Here is a 21,182-nt window from a genome sequence, read left to right on the forward strand (position 1 = left end):
GGGTTGGGGGAGTTTCCTCCTCATTCTGGAACTCAGCTGGTGGGGCATCAGCTCTGCAGAACATCGATGATTATTGGGCCAGAGGGAAAAGAGTGGCAAAGAGTACACTGGCTCTGAAAGCTGCTGGCAGGAAGGGGTCCTTGCCACTTCTGCTCTGAACTTCAGTTGCCTCTGAAAGGGGCTGATGAACCTCTGCCTGGCTGAAGGTTACCAGGGTGAGCCCCCCAGTCAATGCTCAGTCAACAGGCATTCCTGGGGCTGGAAGCTCTCAGCTCCTCGGACACGGAGGGCAGTTACACACATGTCAACGATCTTTATCTGCTCTTGCCTCTGGGAGTTTGAACTGAGATAGTCATTGCTCTATGATGTTATCATGCTGCTGGTGATTAGTGTTCATGGATTAAGCAATGGCTTCCTCAGGGCGGGTTCCTAGAACCTTCTTCAGTAGAGTAGGAGAGGGTAGGAAGGGCATGGTAGCACTTGTGACCTTTTACTTTAGGCTGCGGGTCCTTTTCTTTATGTGTTCGATTTGTGCAAGCCTGTTAATTGGGTGCGGACAAGCACATAGGAGGCCCAGCTGGTGCTCTCTGGGATTTCTCCAGGGACCTCCCTTTCTTTAGATCACTCCCCTCCTTCAAAACCTTCAAGGGCTCCCTATGGCCCACAGGAAAAAGGATGAGAACAGCAACAGTGACTGAGTACCTACTGTGTACCAGACACTTTATGGGTACTATCTCAGATCCTCCTCATAGAAACCCCTGGAAGAAGGAACCAGATGTGGATATGGAGGCTCAGAGAGGTGGAACGACTTGCCCAGATCACAGGGCGAGAACAAGGAAGAGGCAAGACTGGCTGGTCTCCAGATCTTTTTGACCTAGGGGTCCCTGCTGAGCCACAGGGTCAAGCCATCTCCAGCCTTGCCCCTTTTCTTTTCCTTGTCCTTGGGCTGACCGGCTGCTCCGGCCAGGCAGACCTCCTCTCACTGCCCCTTGAGCAAGCCTGTCTCAACTCCCCTTCAAAGACCATCTAGAACCTGACTGGGGTGCAAGGGTCCTGTCCCTATCACCTTGTACCACGGTTACCCACTCTCCTGTCGGTGCTGCCACTGCACTCCGAGAACCTCTTCTTAGGCACCTGTGTAACCGCCATGCCCAGCATTCTCAGTGCACACCTGCTAGTTCTTCATCATTCCTCCAACAATTATTGAGCACCTGCTCGGTGCCAGGAACTGTGCTAGATGCAAGGATACGACAGAAAATGAAACAAAATCCCCGACATCATAGAGCTTATATTCTGATATGGGAGATAGAAAACAAAGAAACACATACATGTATAATATGACAGGGATGAAAAGTACTATGAAGACTAAAAAAAAAGAAAAAAGAAAAAAGCCAGGTAAGGGGAGAGAGATTTCAGGGGCGGGGGGGGGGGAGAGAAAGGTATATTAGAGGAAAGATCTCTTAGAGGAAGTACCATCTGAGCAGAGATCGGAATGTAGTGAGCTTGTTTGAGGGGCTGAATAGTGAGTGAAGGATGAATGAATGGAGGCGTGTTTGAGAGTTGGAAACCTAACAGGAGACAAAAGGGTTGAAAAAAAACCCCAAAACCCCAATCTTCTTCAATACCGTGTTATTTCAGATGGGACAGGAGTAGAGATTGGTCATCAGTACCTAGTCCAGATGTAGGAAGGCTTCTCTGTCTCTACAACAGAATTCCTTGCCTGCCCGGGCTTGGGTGGGGGTGGACGGTGAGGGAATCCGATTGTAGAGGCCATCTGTTTTGAGACGGCTGCATCTCTACCACCGCCTTCCTAACTGAAGCCCATTTTGTGTCCTCCAGACGGCCCAGACCCTCTTGCTCCCCGCCTCAGCATGGGCAGAAGTGCACAAGTCCTGGAGAAAATTCCACACCCCCCTTGCCCCCCACACGCTGAGGAAGTCAGTCCTAGGAGTGCCATTTTACAGATGGGGAACGACAGAGTGCTGGATTCCAAAAGAGGCATTCAAAGCCGGGTCAGCCTACTCACAAGGACAGAGGCACCTCTTCCCTTGGTTTCCAGAGCACTCAGCCTCCTGGCTTTGCCTTCTGCCTCTCCGTGTTTCACACTTTCCTACCACTCTGTGTCCCAGGCTGGACTTCCTCGGGCCTTGGCTGCGGGCTCTCCCTCTCTTCCTCAGAGCCAGCGGCCCACACATGGTATCGAGGTGTGGTTTTCCTTTGCATTTTTCAGAAGACTTAAGCACCTTTTCATATGCTTATTGGCCATTTAGATACCTTCTTTTATGAAATGCCTGGTCAAGTCTTTTTTTTTTTTTTTCTTCCTTATTTAGGTATCAGTCTTATCTCTGTAAGTTGGTGGGTTTTTAAAAAATTCTGAGTTCTTTATAAGCTCTGTATTTCTATTTCTTTTTTCTTTTTCTTTCTTGTTTTTTTTTTTTTTACTGTGCTGCCTGTCATTTTCCTTACTGGTGTCTTTTGATGAAGAGAAATTCTCATTTTAAGGCAGCCCATTTTTTTTTTAAAGATTTTTATTTATTTGACAGAGAGAGAGAGACAGCCAGCGAGAGAGGGTACACAAGCAGAGGGAGTGGGAGAGGAAGAAGCAGGCTCCCAGCAGAGGAGCCTGACGTGGGGCTCGATCCCATAACGCCGGGATCACGCCCTGAGCCGAAGGCAGACGCTTAACCACTGCGCCACCCAGGCGCCCCTGAGACAGCCCATTTTATCAAAATTTCCCCCTCTGTTTGGTGTTTGGGTCCTCTGACAAAGCTCTGCCCATCCCAAGGACATGAAGAGGTTCTCCTCTGTTTTCATCTGAAAGCTTTTTCGTGATCGTTCACATTCAGACTTACAATCCATCTTGAACTGATTTTGTGGGTGGTGTAAGGCAGGAGTGAGGAGTCTTTTTTCCCCCCACGAGGACATCCACTCCATCAGCGCTGGTTCAGTTAGACCAAACATTCGGGGTGGTATCGGCTGTTCACTGTATCGTTCTCTCAGCTTCCCTACAGGGTTTAAAAATGCTTTAATATAAAATGTTGGGAGAAATGATGAAAAAAAAAAGATACAGATGCTGTTGTAGGTAAAAATACTATGGAAATAATTCCAAATGCCATGTATAAGCCTTGATTTGATACTGTTGAGAAAAACGGCTATAAAAGACATCCTTTAAGCTACTGGGGAAATTTGGGAATGCACTGGCTATTACAGCCTATTACAGTGTGAGCGTTCATTTTCTCAGGGATGATATTATTATTGTGGTTATGTAGCAGAATGTAATGTTTCTTAGGGTTTTTGCGGAAGGATTTCCACATGAAGACCACCAGTAAGGCAGCAACTTACTTTTAAGTAATTCGGGGCAGGGGTGGGAAACTGGACTTATGAATGTAGAAAGATGAATCTGGAAAAATGATAACAATCGCTGAATCCAGGTGGAGAGTATGTAGGCACTCCTTGTACTCTTCTTTCCACTTTTCTGTATGTTTGAAAATGTTTATTAGAGACATGGTGGGGGAGGTGCCAATGGTGTGGGCCCACCAAAAAGTAGTTGCAGGCCAGATTATTCCAGCCTAGGGCCTCAGCTCAGCTAGCTCACTCTGAATCCTGTGCTTATGGGCGGTGGGCAATACTCGGTCCATTTTACAGACAATGAATAGAATCTGAGGGGTAAGTGACTTAGCCTAAGGTTACACAGCCAGCTGAGACCAAGCCAAGATTTGAACCCGAATCTGAGTTAAAATTCTCTGCTTTTCTTTTTCGTTGTTTATGCTTCTTCTGCCCCATCCCGTTTCCTAAGGGTGTTCGTCAGGTGAGAGCTCCGTGCATTTACCATGTGCCTGGGTTTGCATGTATTACTCAAATCCTCACAACAACCCCATGCAGTTATTACTAGTAATATCCCCCATTTTACTGAGAGGCACAGAGAGGTTAAATACCTTGCCTAAAGTCACTCGGCTAAGAATGGAAGAGATAGGAGTCAGGGAACCTAGACAGTCTGGCTCTAGGGCACTCACTTGAAGGGTCAAACACCGCAAAAAGTAAATCACTTTAGGAATAGAAAGCAGGATTATTGTTGGTTCTCAAAGAATCCTGCAAAGTCCTCTCTCCTCCTGACTGCTTCTGCCATTCCAAGGCAGCCTCTCCAGGTTGAGATGTGTCTACACAGGGAACACTTTCCTCCCCAATTCAGCTAGCTGGCAGCTTCTTGAAGCTGGGGCTGGTTCTTCTGGCCCCCATAGTGAGTCTAGAGTGACTGCCTACTGTCTCTGGTGGTCTCCTGGCCTGGGGCTGATCGTAAAGCGTTGTTTTGGTTGTGGTCGCACACTATTATGGAGTAGGATACCAATTTGCCTGCAGGATGAGAATTAGGAGCGGGAGGGAATGCTGAGGTAAGTTACCACCTAGTGTCGCAGGCTGGCCTTGGGACACAGGTCAGTTTTGATGTGAGCCCTTATTGCAAGGCTTGGGCGAACTGCTTCTCCATCTGGGAGCCTCAGCTTCCTCGTTTATAGGATAAGAATAATAAGAGTGCGCATTTTAGGGCTGCTGGGGCAGTTTAACGCGATAAGTAAAGACCGTGTCTCTCAACTCATGGCTTCACATTGATAAGGGTTATTTATCATTACCCTCCTTATGGTTCTGTGGGATGTTGACCTTGCCTTGCCTGGAGATCTCTCCTTGCCTCACTAGATTTTATCTGTGCTGGCCTTGGATAACCTGGGGACAGAGGAGGCTTTTTAACCTCAGGGCCTTTGTGCCTGCTGTTCACCCTTTCATGTCTCATCTCATGTCACTGGCTCAACGAGGCCTTCCTTGGCCACAGTAGCCTGCCTCCAATACATTCTCCCGTTTTACTGTGTTCATATCATTTATCAGTACCTGATACTATAAATTGATTTGTCTCCTTTTCTCCTCCCATTTGAGTGTGAGTTCATGAAGACAGATTTTGTCTGTTTTGTTCTTTGTAGCATCCCCAGCACCACGAACAGTGTCTGGTCTATGTCTGGCCTTCAATAAATGGTGAATTGAATGAATGAATGAATAAGTGAAGGTGTATGCGGAGCCCTTGGACCTACAGTCTCCGCTTCACTGTCGCAGTGGGCGACCAGCCGCGTCCGACATTGCAGACGGCCCCTTGGCTCGGGGGCTGGGGGCGCCCTAGCGCGGAGCCGACTGGCACTTGAGCGACGCTCCCCGAAAGCCTGGGCGGTGGCTGCGCCAGAAGAGGGGCTGTCGCCATTTAGCGACGTTCCCTGCGGGCCGCTGCTCCTCCGCGGGAGCCGGACCAGGGGGTCGGGCTGGGAGAGCGCGCGCGCCGGTCTTTTGCGACGGTGCCCGGCGGCGCTGGCCCCGCCTCCGCCCCGCCTCCCGCGCCGTCCGCCCCGCCCCGTCTTTGCCGCTGCGCTAGCTCCGGGCCGCTCAGGCCCCCGCCCGCTTCATGTGGCCCGGCCCGCGGCGGCCGGCGGCTGGGAGCGGCGAGGCGGCGGCTGGGAGCGGCGGCCCAAGAGGCCCGGGAGGTGGTGGCCGAGGCCCAGGCAGCGGCGGCAGCCCAGGAGGCGGCGGACGGGGAGCGGCGGGAGCAGGCCCGGCCCGGCTCTCCAGCGGCCGCCCGGCTGCAGCATGCGCGTCCGCCGGGGGCTGCTGCGGCTGCCGCGCCGCTCGCTGCTCGCCGCGCTCTTCTTCTTCTCGCTCTCGTCCTCGCTGCTCTACTTCGTCTATGTGGCGCCCGGCATAGGTAGGAAGGGGGCCTGGTGTCCTGAGGGGCTACCGCTCCGGCCTCGGGGGGAACCCGGGAACCCCCCCCGCCCCACCCTGACGGGACTCCGGCCCTCAGACGACCCCGGCCCGAGGCCACCCCGAGCCTGGCTTTCCGAAGACTGCGGGGACCCCGGCCCGACCCTTGGGAGACCCCACGCCCGGCCCTCGGGGGACGCCAGGACATTCCCGCCCTCTGCACCCCGACGGGCCCCGAAACCCACACCCCCTCGCCAGCCTCCCACGCACCCCCCGGCCTTCCTAACCCCATCCCCTGGGGAACCCAAGGGATACCTCCACCCCCACCCCCGTGCCGGGACGCCCCCTTTCCCGCCCTTGCCTCCCTCGAGCCCCCCTTCCCGCTGTTCGGCTCGAGAACTCCCGCTCCTCCTCCCCCCGGGGTCTCCCGAGGCTCAGGTTCCCGGCATTCCGCGGACCCCGAACCCCCTCGGCCTGCCTGCTTCTCATCACCGAGCCCAGGGGCTCGGGTCTCGAGGCGCCCCACCTCCCCGGTTCGCATCCATCCTTCCCCTCTTTCCTCGCGGTTCAGTTCACCGTTTCCTGCTCCCCCTCCCTACCCTTTCTTCCCTCCACTTTCCTGTTACATCCACCTCCAGGTTCTCCTCCCCAGCATACACATTCTCCTCCTCCTAGTGGCCCCTTTCCTCACCGGGTGACACCCCTCCTTATGGAGGTCCACCCCTCATTCAATCTACTAACCACTGAACGTCCCACGGCGCCTCCCCATCCCCTCCCCCCTCCCCCAAGGGCACACCCTTGTTGTTACCTCCGCCCCGGTACCTCTTTTCCTTCCCCAAATTCTGCCCGCCCACCCCCTCTGGTCCTCGGCCACAGTTTCCTCCTTGAATGAAGACTTGGGGAAAGGGTGCTGTCTGGACCTTTCAACGCTTTCACAGCTGCCCTCTCCTAGTCTTGAGGTAGAAGGTGGCCCTTTAGTATCTTGTGGTTCCTGCTCAGGGACCAAGAGTACATGTAAATTGGCCCTAGAGGAGGATTTGTGATAAGAGCCTTGGGGAAATGGTGCCAGGTGGGAAGGAGGAGCGTGGAGAAAAAATGGAATGGGTACTCATTCTTCTCAAAGGCATGTCCTTTAAAGGCAAGACAGTTTCTGGGGAAACTGAACACTGCCCATAGACTTCGTAAGACCACTGAGCTGCATTTAGGACATGAAGAAAGAGATTGGAAGGAAATACAGCATGAGGGTTAAGGTCAGAGGACACTGAGGTCAGACTTGGATTCAAATCCCTGCCCCTTATGACCTTGGGCAAGTGACTAAGCCTCAGCTTTTCTCCTCTGTAAAATGGGAATACTAATCCTAACCTCATAGGGTTTTAAGGAAGTACATAAATTCCCTTTTAAAGCACTTATGACGCATAGGGAGTTTTTTTTTTTAAAGCAGTTATTATATGTAATTTTTGAGAAGGAAGGGAGTAGATGGAGGGTTTAAAGAATGTATTTGCCTGACATGTCATCACCACGGGCTCTAGAGAAAACTTCAGTTCAGGGTGAAAAATGACCAGAAGATGCTGTTGGAGCTGGGGCAAGGAGAGTAAATTCTGCTATAAAAAGTCTGGGTCATTTGGGTGTTAGAAAAGGGTTGATGGTTTAACTATAGGGGAATGCCCTTTAGGATTGTAGTAATGACTAGTGCCATTCTCTGTTGACCTGTCAACACTGAACTAGCTGAATAGAGAAATTTCCAGATAGAGCAGGAGATTCTCTCCTGATTTTTTTTTTTTTAAGAGCATATTTCATTTGGTGGTGAATATTGATGATTTGTACTATAAACTAGATCTGGGAAGGTAGAACAGACAACATCAGATTGTCCTAACAGTTTATGAAGTATCTAAGGAAAAAGCATCCCTCTAGGAGAGTACAGTGTGTGGCCTGATGGATCAGATGAGGAGATAGGAATTTTGGCAGAATAAGAACAGGTGTGTAATTAGTGGAACTAATTGAGAAAAGAGGTCATTACCATATTGGATATCAGACTTAATAACAATAGGTGTGAAATGATAGATTTGGACCTAGATGCAGTCTTGGAGCCATAACCACTTCCAGTGATCAGGGTTATTTCTGTTGTTTGTACATAAATCAGCCATATCCAAATGTCAGAATAATCCCCCTGGCATGTGATCACCCTTCAGATTAGAAAGGTTAGAAGCCAGATTCTCCAGCAGTGATGAAACTGATCAACTTCGTTAAAATTCCTCAAGGATAGATTTTAGGTCAGTGGAGCCCCAGTGTAAAGTGATGGGCATTTACTGTGCTTAGATTCTTGTATCACTGATAAGTGAAAAAGATGCAAAGCACTTAAATTTTCACTAGTTTCTCCTTAAATGGAAGTCTTCTAAAGGACGGATCTACTTAGGATTCAAATTCTGTTAGTGGGAAAGGTGAGCCATAAAAAAGATGTGGAATGGCTTTAGGGTTCCTGCAAGCACAGTTACATTGAGCATTTTCTTTCTTTCTTTCTTTCTTTCTTTCTTTCTTTCTTTCTTTCTTTCTTTCTTTCTTTCTTTCTTCCTTCCTTCCTTCCTTCCTTCCTTCCTTCCTTCCTTCCTTCCTTCCCTTTTCTTTTCTTTTCTTTTCTTTTCTTTTCTTTTCTTTTCTTTTTTAATCTTGGCTTTCTTGCTGTTAGACTTAATTTTTCAAATGACCAGTTTTGGACACTGGGGTGGCAAATCTTTCTAAAGGTTAAGGCAATCAAGAGAAATATAAGGTTTTATGGGCCTTGGGTTGTAAAGACCTTAATTTGAGACAATTATTAAAATGAGCTTAGAGAATAATATTAGGTTGAACCATATGAAATTTCCATTTTTGCAGGTCAAAAACAGTTATGTAGTGGCAGTGTGATAGTAGCTCAACCTAATTCATTTCCAAATAATGACAATTCTGACTTCTGGCATAATGGAAAGTGTTAGACTTACATTTCCTTCCGGGTTTAATTTTTTCCAGTCCTGCTTTTGATTTGCTTTGTATACCTTGTGACCATGTTTTGCTCAAGGGCCTAAAAAGAAATCAGTCCAAAGGGTGTGTTACAACTGTATTCAGAACTGGGTAGACTTGAATTGAATTTGAGATAGGAGAAAAATCATGTTAGTTATAAATGTTTTAAAGTTGTTCATATAGGATATAATTCAGCCTCAGTGTCAGCCTACCCATTAACTTAGTATTTTTCAGATCTAATGCCAGCTCTTAATATTGGTGACCTGTAGTCTGAGAGCAAAGGGAAATTCTCCTGGACTTGAGGGTCATCCGAAACGGGGCTAATGGTGCCATTTGACTTAGAAAATTGGATGCGAGGAGTGTTAACTAAATATGACTATAGTGTGTTTGTAACAAATACAGAGTGCTCTCAGCTAACTTTAAATCCCTATCCCAATCCACTTAGTGATTTCAAAGTATGGCTTCACTGGCCATTACCTTTTTTTTTGTTCATTCAAAAGAAGTGTCTTATATCAGCAGTTTGAAAGTAGAAATGAAAAGGGTGGGGCAGAAATGTGATGTGAGGGTGCCTGGGTGGCTCAGTCAGTTAAGCGTGTGACTTTCGAGCTCAGTTCAGGGCTTGATCTCAGGGTGGTGAGTTCAAGCCCTGCATTGGGCTCCACACCCACTTAAAAAAAAAAAAAAGAAAAAGAAAAAGTGATGGAGATGGTGGATTTGGTGGAAGAGGAAGCTGGTGTGGGGATGAAGATGCCCCTCTCTCTCTTACCCCCCCTCCCCCCCCCCCCTTCCCCAGCCACAGCCTGACTGATTCTCATTTTCTTCATCGCTGTTTCACCTGTCCTGGTGAACTATCCCTATTCCTTTCAGAGTTCTGAAGAAAACTTTGAACTTATTTATGACGCTTTAACTTAAAAAAAAAAAAAAATCTAACCACTCAAGAGTACATCTATATTCCCGTCTGACCAGGTCTTTTAGAAGATAAGTCAACTATTTATAGATACACGTGTGAAGTGCTGATTGGAAAACATCTTAGTAAGCTTATGGTGCCCTCAGATGGGAAGGTTGTAGAGAGGTTACTGACCTTTGCAAATTGGTAAAACAGTTACCGATTTTGAGAGAGGTGCCTGTGCATGGTTAGAGGTTAGAAGTCTATGTATTGATGAAACTTTATTAATTGAAGTTCTACTACTTAAACTGAGTTTTCTTTTGCCCTTTGATTATTGAGGAAAGGAAATAGGGAACGATTTTTCCCTTTTGGTCTGCTTAGTTCCAAGAAAAGTTTGATTTATGGCTGGCTTTTGGAAGGCAGGAACCAGTAATTCTCATCCCACCTGCTTTGCCCAAATGACCTTGAGCAAGTCACTTGATTCTCTGATCTTACACTTGGCAAAAACCCAAAGCTGTTTGAAAAACTAGAACTGCATCCTGCATCTTAACCAAACTTCTTTTTAAAAGATTTTATTTATTTGAGAGAGAGAGCAAGAGCGCATGCGCGCATGGGGGGGGGGGGGCGGAGGGCAGAGGGAGAGGGAGAGCAGGCTCTCCACTGAGCAGGGAGCCTGATGTGGGGCTTGATCCCAGAGCAGATGCTTAACCAACTAAGCCACCCAGGTGCCCCTTAACCAAACTTTTAATGAGATATTTTTGCATACAGAAAGTTGATAATTCATTCACATTCTGTGTAAATATTGGACCTAAGATTTTAGATAAGATACATGTTTTATGTAATCAAATGCAATTTTTTCTTTTCTTTTCTTTTCTTTTAAGACTTTATTTATTTATTTGAGAGAGACAGAGACCGTTAGGAAGAGCACAAGGAGGGAGGAGAGGGAGAAGCAGGCTCCCCGCTGATGCAGGGCTCCATCCCAGGGCCCTGGGACATGACCCCAGCTGAAGGCAGACACTTAACCAACTGAGCCACCCAGGCACCTCCAAATGCAACTTTTTCTAATAACCATAGGGAAGTTTCGGATTCTCCACAGTTCAGTATGAGAACAGCCTCTTTTTTTTTTCCTCACATGAAAATGCCCCCTGAATGCCTCAGTGCACATAGTTCTTGAGCTTTTGTGGAAGGTTATACATGTGGTGGAATGTGTGTTATTTTATTGTAAAAAAGTAAAAAACCTCATCCTGTTAAAGACCCCCACCTCCCACATGCTCGTGAGCACTCGCTCACTCAAATATTTCCTGAGTCGTGTCATTCTTCTTAGAAGGAAACCATATTTAGGGAACAGGTTGAAGTTTAAAAACCAAACAGCACACTTTTGACCGGGACTTCAGTGATGTTTTCTGTCTTCCCTGCAGAATTTTGGTATGTTGGAAAGAAGGTCTAGGTTTGGAGTCGAAATGTCTTTAACAGTGAAAATATGCGAATCTTGGGCAATCTTTAGAAGCAGTGTTCAAACAGTATCAGTTACTGTTCCAGGCCATCAGTAGTGTAGCCAGTAGATGATTCTGCTCTAATTCTGCCATCCCCCCCCCCCCCGCCCCCGCTTGACAGGCCAGTGGCAGCAGCATATATTAAATTACCAGGAAGAAGGATCTCTGTGTCGCTGTGACTCTTTAGAACTCTTCGGAAGAGTAGAAATTCCAAAGCTATAGAAGCCAAAAAGCTGTTGACTTTCCTAATTTTGCAGCTTTTTTGATCACGGCAGAGCTTTGGACACATCCAACCATATAAAGCAAACAGAACTTGAGCAAGTGAGAAATAAGGAGTGTGATGTTGCTGAGACCTGTCAAATAGAGAAAACTGGAGGTTAACGCTGGTCAAGATAAAGGCTAATCAGAAGCAAACAGATTGGGTGTGGCTTGAAAGAGGTTAATGGAGAGGTCTTGAAAGGAGAGGCAGGCCTGCATACTACTAGCGTGAGGGCCGTTGTTCTTTACGTTTCTAATAATACTAGCTAAGTAAATGTGGGCCTGCCTTTGCACCATAGGTGTATTTCTGTAGAAAGTTGTGAGACAATGAATTTGAGATCTATGGGTCAATAATTAGTATTTGAGTGTCTGCCTATTATATTACCAGCTTTGGGAGATATTTGAATTCTAGGCTTCTGACTGCTTTCGTTTTATAGATGATCGTATAAGCCCACTTTGAGTCATAAACTCGCCCAAAGTTGAGAATGATAAGATGTCCCTGAGGCACACACAATGTGGTTGAAAAGACAAGATTAATCACAAGAAACAACTAGGGAAAAATAGAAGATAGCTTGTAGTGAGTTGCTACATTATATGATATCCGTTCTTAATGAGACGGCAGTTCAGACAGGCATTCATTTCTTTATTCAACCAGTAGTTCTTTCAAGTGCCTCCGCTCGTCTGACACTCTAGGGTACTGAGCAGGGTAGAAATGAATAAGGCAGAGCGTTTCTGCCGTCATGGTGGCTTTCATTTGAGCAGACGTTTTTGCCCTTTTGGTGCTTTTATCCTAATGGGGGCACAGCCAATACAGAGGATAACTTCAGATAGTGGTAGGAGCGACTGAGTATCTGTTCTAGATTGAGTGGTTAGGGAAAGCCTTGTTGAAGAGGTAATACTTGCCTTGAAGGCATGGAGTGGGTTACTCACAGGTTTTGGGGTGGTGGGCAGGGTAGGTTGGGGGGGGGGGCGCCCAGCACATGTAAAAGCCCAGAGGCAAGGATGAGTTTGAGTGAAGGTTGACTGGATTTTTTTCAGTGACCGAAGAATGGTAGGAGATGAATTCAGAAAGGTGGGAGGGCTCAGGCCGTGTAGGACCCTGGAGCCATTGTAAGGACCGTAGGAGAGCAGTGAATATTAGCTTTGAAATCAGCGGACCTAGGTTTGAATCAACCCACTGAATGGGCAGTTTTTTTTTTTTTTTAATATTTATTTGTTTTTAAGTAGGCTCTACACCCATTGTGGGGCTAGAACTCACCACCCTGCTCTACCAACTGAGGCAGCCAGGTCCCTCGGGCAAATTATTTTCAATTTTCTTACCTACCAAGTAGAAGATACTACCTTCCACACGGTTGTTGTGAGAATTAAGTAGCGTAGACATGTAAAAGGGCTGACACAGACAGAACTTGGCACCAAACTCCATGTTGCAATGACTAGTTGTAAATAAATGGGAGATGTCCCCTCCGGTCTCATGCTAGTGCGGCACAGACCTGGGAGTGGGCTCCAGTCCGACCTTACCAATAACTAGCTATGAAGTGTTCTCTCAGTTTTTCTCCTCTGTAAACGGGGGACATGGATGATAGTACATGTTCTAGGATCCCTTTCAGATCTGAGGTTACGTGAATCTAAGCAAGTGTGGGTTGAACCTTGAAGTGGAAGAAGGAATGACAACTTAAGTAAAAGCACTCCATTTTTTAAAATACAGATTCCCCCTCACTTGGTTCCCCACCTTTGGTGAAGTGCTGCGCTGCTGGAGTGGTGAAGTGTTTGCGTGAATAGGCACACGCCCGGTTTCACCCTTTGGGCTGATGGAGAGGTTCACACTGTGCAGTCTGTTGTTTTCAGGCACTTGCCCTAAAAAGAATTTGTGCACTGAAGTCTATGTTTGAAATCACTATGACAAAAACAAACAAACAAACAAATAAATAAATAGTGTTGTCTTGGTCAAGGGAAAAAACTAAAAAGAATTTTATGGGAATATCTTCAGGATATTAAGACCGTCCCCTCTCCTCCCCCCCCCCCCCCCGGCCTTTTTTTTTTTGTCCTTGGGGAAATTCTTTTTTTTTTTTTTTTTTTTTTTTTTTTTTTTTTTTAATTAATAATGATTTTTTATTATATTATGTTAGTCACCATACAGTACATCCCCGGTTTTCGATGTAAGGCTCGATGATTCATTAGTTGTGTATAACACCCAGTGCACCATGCAATATGTGCCCTCCTTACTACCCATCACCGGTCTATCCCATTCCCCCACCCCCCTCCCCTCTGTAGCCCTCAGTTTGTTTCTCATAGTCCATAGTCTTTCATGTTTCATTCCCCCTTCTGATTACCCCCCCTTCCTTTATCCCTTTCTTCCCCTACTGATCATTCTAGTTCTTATGTTCCATAGATGAGAGAAATCATATGATAGTTGTCTTTCTCTGCTTGACTTATTTCACTAAGCATTATCTCCTCCAGTGCCGTCCATGTTGTAGCAAATGTTGAGAACTCATTCTTTCTGATTGCTGAGTAATATTCCATTGTATATATGGACCACAACTTCTTAATCCAGTCATCTGTTGCAGGGCATCTCGGCTCCTTCCACGATTTAGCTATTGTGGACATTGCTGCTATGAACATTGGGGTGCATATGGCCCTTCTCTTCACTACGTCTGTATCTTTGGGGTAAACACCCAGTAGCGCAATGGCTGGATCATAGGGTAGCTCAATTTTTAACTTTTTAAGGGACCTCCACACGGTTTTCCAGAGTGGCTGTACCAACTTGCATTCCCTTGGGGAAATTCTTTTAGGTTTTAATCTGCTAAATCGGTCCTTTCCCTGGTTTCACACTTTTGCTTTTAAGCATGAGAGCGAGCCCTGGACTCTTTAGCTCCTGCCCCATCCTCCGTCCTCTACGTAATTGGATGTTAAGTGAAAATGAATATTACATTTTGACCCAGTAAATTGTTTTTTATATTGTGACTTTATCCTGAAGAACACTCATGCCTCCTGCTGATCCCCTGAATGCAGTGTTTTCCCAGGCACAGGAGTCCCACTGGATCTTTTAAAGTACTGTCTTCTGCAGTGCCCCGGCCCCCCTCCTTTCGTTAGTTTGAGTAAGCAATTACTGGACTCTAGGTATTGTTCCTCCTCCTTCCCAGGTTACAGATACCCATGTACTTTGCAGCGACTAGAAGGGAACCTGGTCATTGTTTCTGAGTTACCTTAGTTACTGTCATCAATTATGAACAGTTCTCTGAGGCAATTCGTGACCTAATTATGGGGATAAAAATGCTGGGGAACGTCAGGTACAGGCAGGCTGGAGTGTAGGGAACCTCGGTGTTGTGTTTTAAAACTTAAATTAATCTAGACTATGCTAGTGAGCACGACTGTTTATTATTTTTATTAAAGAGCTGTAAAACTTATAAAGAGGGAACTGTTTTTTTCACCCTCCAGGTGGTCCCTAAGCTATGATTAATAGACATTTAAACCTTTTGCTCAATCCTTACTGTTGAACAACCATGCACTCGGAAAGATGGGAAAACAGGAGTATTTTTTTCCGCGGAAAAGTGCTAATTATCCCATTTTGAGGAGTTCTGCTTTTAGGCACCATGCCTAAATTATACTCAGGCTTGTGATATATGCATTTTCTTTTTTTTTAAAAATATTTTGTTTATTTATGTATTTGAGAGAGAGTGAGAGTGTGTGCTGGAGGAGGGGCAGAAGGAGAGGGAGAGACAATCCCAAACTGACAGCCCGCTGAGCATCCAGCCTGATGCAGGGGCTCGATCCCATGACCCTGAGATCATGACCTGGGCCGAAATCGGATGCCCAGCCGACTGAGCCACCCACGTGCCCCTGTATTTTCTGATTGGTAGACCATTGTCTTGTGAAGGTCAGAAAATAGTACTTTCCTAATTGCTGTGCTGTGGTCATGTTTGGTATTTAAAAAAAAAAAATCCTTTATTCCAGTTTAGAAAATGACAAATGAGCAACTTAAGGAAGTTAAACCATGTGGACCAAAGATGGTAGTAGACGGGCTTTAGGATTTTTGATGTACTTATTGTGAAACTGTGTACTTTAAATGAAAGCATTTAATTTTTTAACTTATTAAGAAAAACTTATCCATATCCTCATAACCTATAGAGTAGTGATAGGAAAGTTTTCTGGATTGTGATTTTCTTGTGCCTATGAGAGTGCCTAGCACATTGTACGCACTTAACCATTTAGTGAAATGAATGAAGGTAACTATTGTCTGGGTCAACCAGCCTCTTCATTGTTGGGATTGCATTTACTCTGGGGGAAGGATCGCTTCTTCTTGTCATCCTGATTTTGAGGCGACGTTAAATTCGTTTTGCCCCACACTACTTTGGACTTGTTTTCCTTGCTGTTTCTTTGGGGTAAATACATATAACATGACCTTTGCTCTGTATTTTGGTAACCTAAATGTGTAATTCTGTGCTTTAATTACATTCACAATGTTGTGCAACCATCACCGCTGTTTCCAAAAATTTCATCACCCCGAGCAGAAACTCTGTTCCCATTAAGCAATAATTCCTTATCCCCCCTTTCCTCAGCCCCTGTTACCATCTGATCTAATTTCTGTCAATATGATTTTGCCTTTTCTAGGTGCTTCACATAAGCGGAATCATCTTATTGTCCTTTTGTATCAGGCTTGTTTCACTTCCCATGGTGTTTTCAAGGCTTATTGGTGTGATAGCATGTTTCAGAACTCGGTTCTTTTTATGGCTGCGTACTATTCCATTGTATGTATCTGCCACTACATGTTGTTTATTGGTCTGCTGATGAGCACTTGAATTGTTTCCACCTTTTGGGTATATGAGTAATTTCCGCTCTGAACTTTTGGTGTACAAGTATCTGTTTTGAGTCTCTGTTTTTCATTCTTTTGGGTATATATTTAGGATTGGAAGTGCTGGGTAATATGGTAGTTCTAGTTAATTTTTTTGAGGAACTGCTTGACTTTTCCACAGTGGCTGCACACCGTTTTACATTCCCACCAGTGGTGGATGTGGGTTCCAGTTTCCCACATCCTGGCCAACACTTATTTTACCTTTTTTTGTTTTGGTTTTTCTTTTGTTTTGTTTTTAAAACACAGGCATCTTAGTAGGTGTGAAATGATAGCTTATTGTGGTTTTGCTTTGCATTTGGTTAATGACGAATGATCAGCATCTTTTCATGTGTTTATTGGCCATTTGTGTATCTTGTTTGGAGAAATGTCTGTTCTGGTCCTTTGCCCATTTTTTAAATTGGATTGTTGTTGAGTTGTGAGAAGCTCTCTATATTTTCTGAATATTCAACCATTATCAGATGTATGGTTTGCACATATCTCCTCCCGTTCTGTGGGTTGTCTTTTCACTCTTTCAATAGTGTCCTTTGATGTGCAAAAGTTTTTAATTTTAATGAGGTTCTTTATCTCTCTTTTTCTTTTGTTTGTGCTTTAAAAAATGTACTACTCTCTAAGTATAACTTAACTTTTGCTCCCTGCCCACTACTTCTTCTGCCTGTGAAGTTCTGATAGGCACTTCTAAATGCTTTAAGTTACCAAAAGGCATTTCCTGCACAAGCTACTACTGATCTGATTATTGAGGAAGCAGGAGTTAAGGGTTTTTGGTTTATCTTGCTCTTAACCTCTTTAAGTTTGATGCTGATTGCTTGATTTCTGACTCTTTAAAATGGTTACTCTTTGGGGCGCCTCGGTGGCTCAGTTGGTTAAGCCTCCTACTCTTGTTTTCAGCTCAGGAAGTGATCTCAGGGTTGTGAGATCGAGCCCCGAGTTGGGGGTCTGTGTGAGGTCCACCTGAGGTTCTCACCCTCTGTTCCTCCCCCTGCTTATGCCCTCTCTCTCTCAAATAAAGAAAATCTTTAAAATGGTTACTCTTTTTGTCACACTTTACGTGCTCTGTGGCTTGTGTTAACTATTTCAGATCTTTAGAAGGGGTCTTGGGACTTTTTCCGATGGAAGCGGGACTGTCCATATCTTATTTGATGTTTTTTGTTTGTTAATTATTTTGTTTAATAGGACTGAGATATAACTTAAATGTTTCCTGCTTCTAGTTGCAGTTCTCTGAAAGCCCATGTAAGGCAAGGCTAGATGCTGAGACACCAAATTTTTGGTGTTGGGGACAATAGTTTGTTGATTAAATATATGCTAAAGAAGAGAAATGTGGAAAATACTAAAGATTGGTGAACATAGTTAATGAAACACTGGACTCAATTATATTCCATACAGAAACGAAAGGGGCTTTTAAGATAGCGAGAAGTTTTACTTGGTTTTTTTTTTTTTTTTTTAAGATTTTATTTATTTATTTGACAGAGATAGAAACAGCCAGCGAGAGAGGGAACACAAGCAGGGGGAGTGGGAGAGGAAGAAGCAGGCTCATAGCGGAAGAGCCTGATGTGGGGCTCGATCCCATAATGCCGGGATCACGCCCCGAGCCAAAGGCAGACGCTTAACTGCTGTGCCACCCAGACGCCCCTACTTGGCTTTTTTTTTCACCCCAAATCTCCATTAACCAGCACCTTTTGTATTTTGTTATTTAGAATGTAGACATGGAAGCATGACTTTCAGTTTTGTATGAAGTGTGGGCTTTTGTTTGTTTTCTGTCTTCTGATTCGGTGAAATTTGGTAATTCCTTATTCACCAGAGCATTGTTTCCCCATGCCTCCCAGTCAGCAGCACAGGCACGGGGTGGCAGGTGGAGGTGAGGAACAGGCTGGCAGGGCAGGCCCTGCGTGACTGGGAAGTGTGTGAGGCAAACACAGGATTTTCCACCCCCCTGTTTCCTTCATAAGTAACAGTGTCAGATAATGAACCGAGTGCTAAAGAATGAGGAGTATAGAAAAATCTAATTTGTAAAACCTGCTGAACTCCTATCTATAATTCAAGGTAAAATAGAGCAATTTTATTTTTTTTGTCCTGGGTACCAGCTGGATCGCAAATGTATTTATCTAAATGTGAGTGATAATGGTAGCGATTAAAGACAGGTGGGTACTTAGAAAATGTTTATGTTCTGAGGCCTGTGATAAAAGAAAAAATATATAAACTTGGCTCTTCATTGGCCTGATTTGGCTATTAGAGCTAATTTCATTAACTTAATCTCTATGTATTGCACCCCTACGGTGTGCTGGGGTTGGGGGTTCAGTCATGAATGAAGCAGGCACTATAGCTCTGTTTACATTTTAAGTATTCAGCTAGGGAGTACAGCTTCCTCATAGTAAGAAATTTTCAGTTTTGAGTGATTTTATACTCCTGGATGGGTGTGTTTCATTGAAGGTCAGTTCAATCAGTTCAACTGCTGTTCAGTTTGTGTTAACATTCAGTAATTGCTAGAAATAATAGTGAATATAATTTAACTGTTGGTGTTTAAGACAGCAAAAAAGCTTTTAAGAAATTCTTGAGAACACATTTAATTTCCTACCCCATTGACTCATTGATTGTGCCTGGTTTTGATGGTGGTCATATTTGCAAGGAATGTGTCTGCTGTTTATTTCCTGAATGGAGTCATGGTGATGGTGGTAAGCAGTGACCTGAAGTTTTTTTATAACCCCAGTGCTCTCTGGACCAATGGAGGAGGCACGCATTTACATGCCAACGCCTCTTCCCTTCTACCTTGAAGAGTGTTGGTTTTAGAATACAAGTCTGGTACTGAGTAGGAGCTCAGGAGGCATTTGTCAGACATGATGAATTTGTCTCCTGTTCTTCAGTGACTTTCATTACTCTTGGGATAGAGTTCAGACTCCTTGTTGTAACTTGTAAGGCCTTCCGTGATCTGGCTTCAGCCTCCCTCTCCAGCTTCATTTATGCCACTCTTCTCCTGTCCCTCCAGCACGGACTAGGCTCTTTCCTTTTCCTTTGCACTGGCTAACTCCTATACTCCTGCCCATCCTCGGACCTCGAATTCAGTGTTTAATGAGTGGGACTTCTCTTTCTTGATCATTGTTGTATTCCTGCCTAGAACACTGTTTTGGCACACAGTAGGTGCTCAGTCAATATTTACTTAAGTCAGGGAAGTGAAGCAGAGGTGGACAGATCTCAGGTGCTGAAAAGTCCAACCAGCCAGTTCTCTGCTCCTTTGGGTATGTTAAAGGTTGCTGTGCTAACCATTAAGATTTCAAGGCGAGGAACTAAAAGGATCAAATAAAAACACAATGGATTTGTAAATATGTTCGTTATAATTGAAAATATGATTCATAGCGTAGTTTTAGATTAATTATGTCCAGCGCAGTCAGACGTTTGGTTATGTGGGGGCCTGGTTTGCAGGCAGATGACAAGTAGGAGTTTTAAGTTTTGCCTGTTTTGTATTCAACAAGGATTTTAACCCTTGTAAGCGCTTTTATCGTACATACTATGTGTGTGATAATGCTTTGAAACTGGAAGTCACAGATAAATTTATTAATGGTTTGTCTTGTACCTAAACTTGACATTTAGATGAAAAAGAGGATAAACATAGGAGAACAGTCAGTCCTGATTTGCGATGGGGCAGCTACAATAATTCTCATATATTGCTGGGAACATTGTTTCTAATTTTTAATGAGAAAAGTATTTAGGTTAATGGCTTTGTTGTTTTCAAATTTGTAAAAATTATACCTTTATACTGTGAATATGCTTGCCAATCTTTAATTTGAGAGGTGGTTTTTGCCTAGGACCTGAGAAATTATTTTATATTTTTACTTCATCCAGGGAGAGATGAAGATAAAACACTTTCTGAAATTGGAAGTCCATGTGGTTGGTACGGAAAGTAAGCTTATTGTTCACAAATAGTCTCTGGTGCTTCATGCTACTGGATGGAAGGTGGAAATGACATTGCCTCTATCACTAAGATTATGTTTTCAATAAAAGCTTGAGCTGATTAATGCTAGGCCAACACCCATCAGTTGCTCTGTCTGGAAGGGACAACTAGAATCCTCCATTGTGCTCTGTGTGTGTGTGTGTGAGAGAGGAGAGAAGAGAGGGGGAAGTGACATGTTTTGCTGTTGGCTTGATTGTCTGTTTCGTTGTTGACTTGGTTTGTCTGGCTTTTTCATTCTGGTTTTAAGTATCAAGAAATCTTAAGATTTGTGTGAATTAGAAGATTTGGATTTATTTGAACTCCATTGAAAATTAGCTTTAGGTAAGAGCTAATTTTTTGGTTAGCTTTATATTTGAGATAATTTTTTTCCTGAATTATCGTATTTTATTTTATTACAGAAAATTTCAAACCTGTACAAAAGCATAGTGGATCCTCATAAACAAAGGTAATTTTTTGATGTGACCTTTGTATTTATGAAAAATATAAAGGTGAAAGGGCCCAAAGACTCCCGCCTCCAAAAGAAAAAAACCCACAAAAAACCGTGAGGATAGGTTTAGGCTAATTAGTAACCGGATTTCTAAAGCTTTTAGATAATTCGATTTCATTTTTGTTCAGAAGATGGGCAGTATATAAATGCAGGCTTATTGCAACGATCGATAAAGGAGAGAGATCATCACTTGTTTGCAAGTCTTGGTACTAGTTAGGTATTCACCAGATTACTGTCTCCTCCCCCCTCCCCAGCCCCTTGATCGCAGTGCTCAGTTGGAGTAGGGACAGGAAGGGAAAGTGGGAAACTCCCTGCTAGGGTTACCAGCTCCCCCCGAACGGGTGCATAGTAGACCAGAGCAGAAGAAGTTGATTGCAGCGAAGTTTCCGGAGGACTTAATTTTTTCCGTTACCCCGTTCTTCATTTGAACCCTCCGAAGTTACGGCTAGAAGAACGAGGGTCAGCATGTTTGTGGAGGATAAATCTTTCATGCTGTGGTGTTACCTGGAAGGTTCTGCTGAGCTTGAGGAGCAGGTGCTGTGACT

General features: G+C 44.7%; 1 protein-coding gene across 1 annotated transcript in view; it reads left to right on the forward strand.

Moving 5' to 3' along the window:
• The first annotated feature begins 5,418 nt into the window (after positions 1-5,418).
• Positions 5,419-21,182, forward strand: part of B4GALT5 (beta-1,4-galactosyltransferase 5) — a 73,486-nt gene continuing 57,722 nt past the window's right edge. The window contains exon 1 of the mRNA XM_045771527.2: positions 5,419-5,734. Coding sequence (XP_045627483.1) covers positions 5,620-5,734 — 115 coding nt within the window. The 5' untranslated portion in view covers positions 5,419-5,619. The remainder of the gene's footprint in view (positions 5,735-21,182) is intronic.

The sequence above is a fragment of the Ursus americanus genome, chromosome 22 (assembly GCF_024610735.1).
Source record: "Ursus americanus isolate L20-20 chromosome 22, mUrsAme1.1.p, whole genome shotgun sequence".
Classification (NCBI taxonomy): domain Eukaryota; kingdom Metazoa; phylum Chordata; class Mammalia; order Carnivora; family Ursidae; genus Ursus; species Ursus americanus.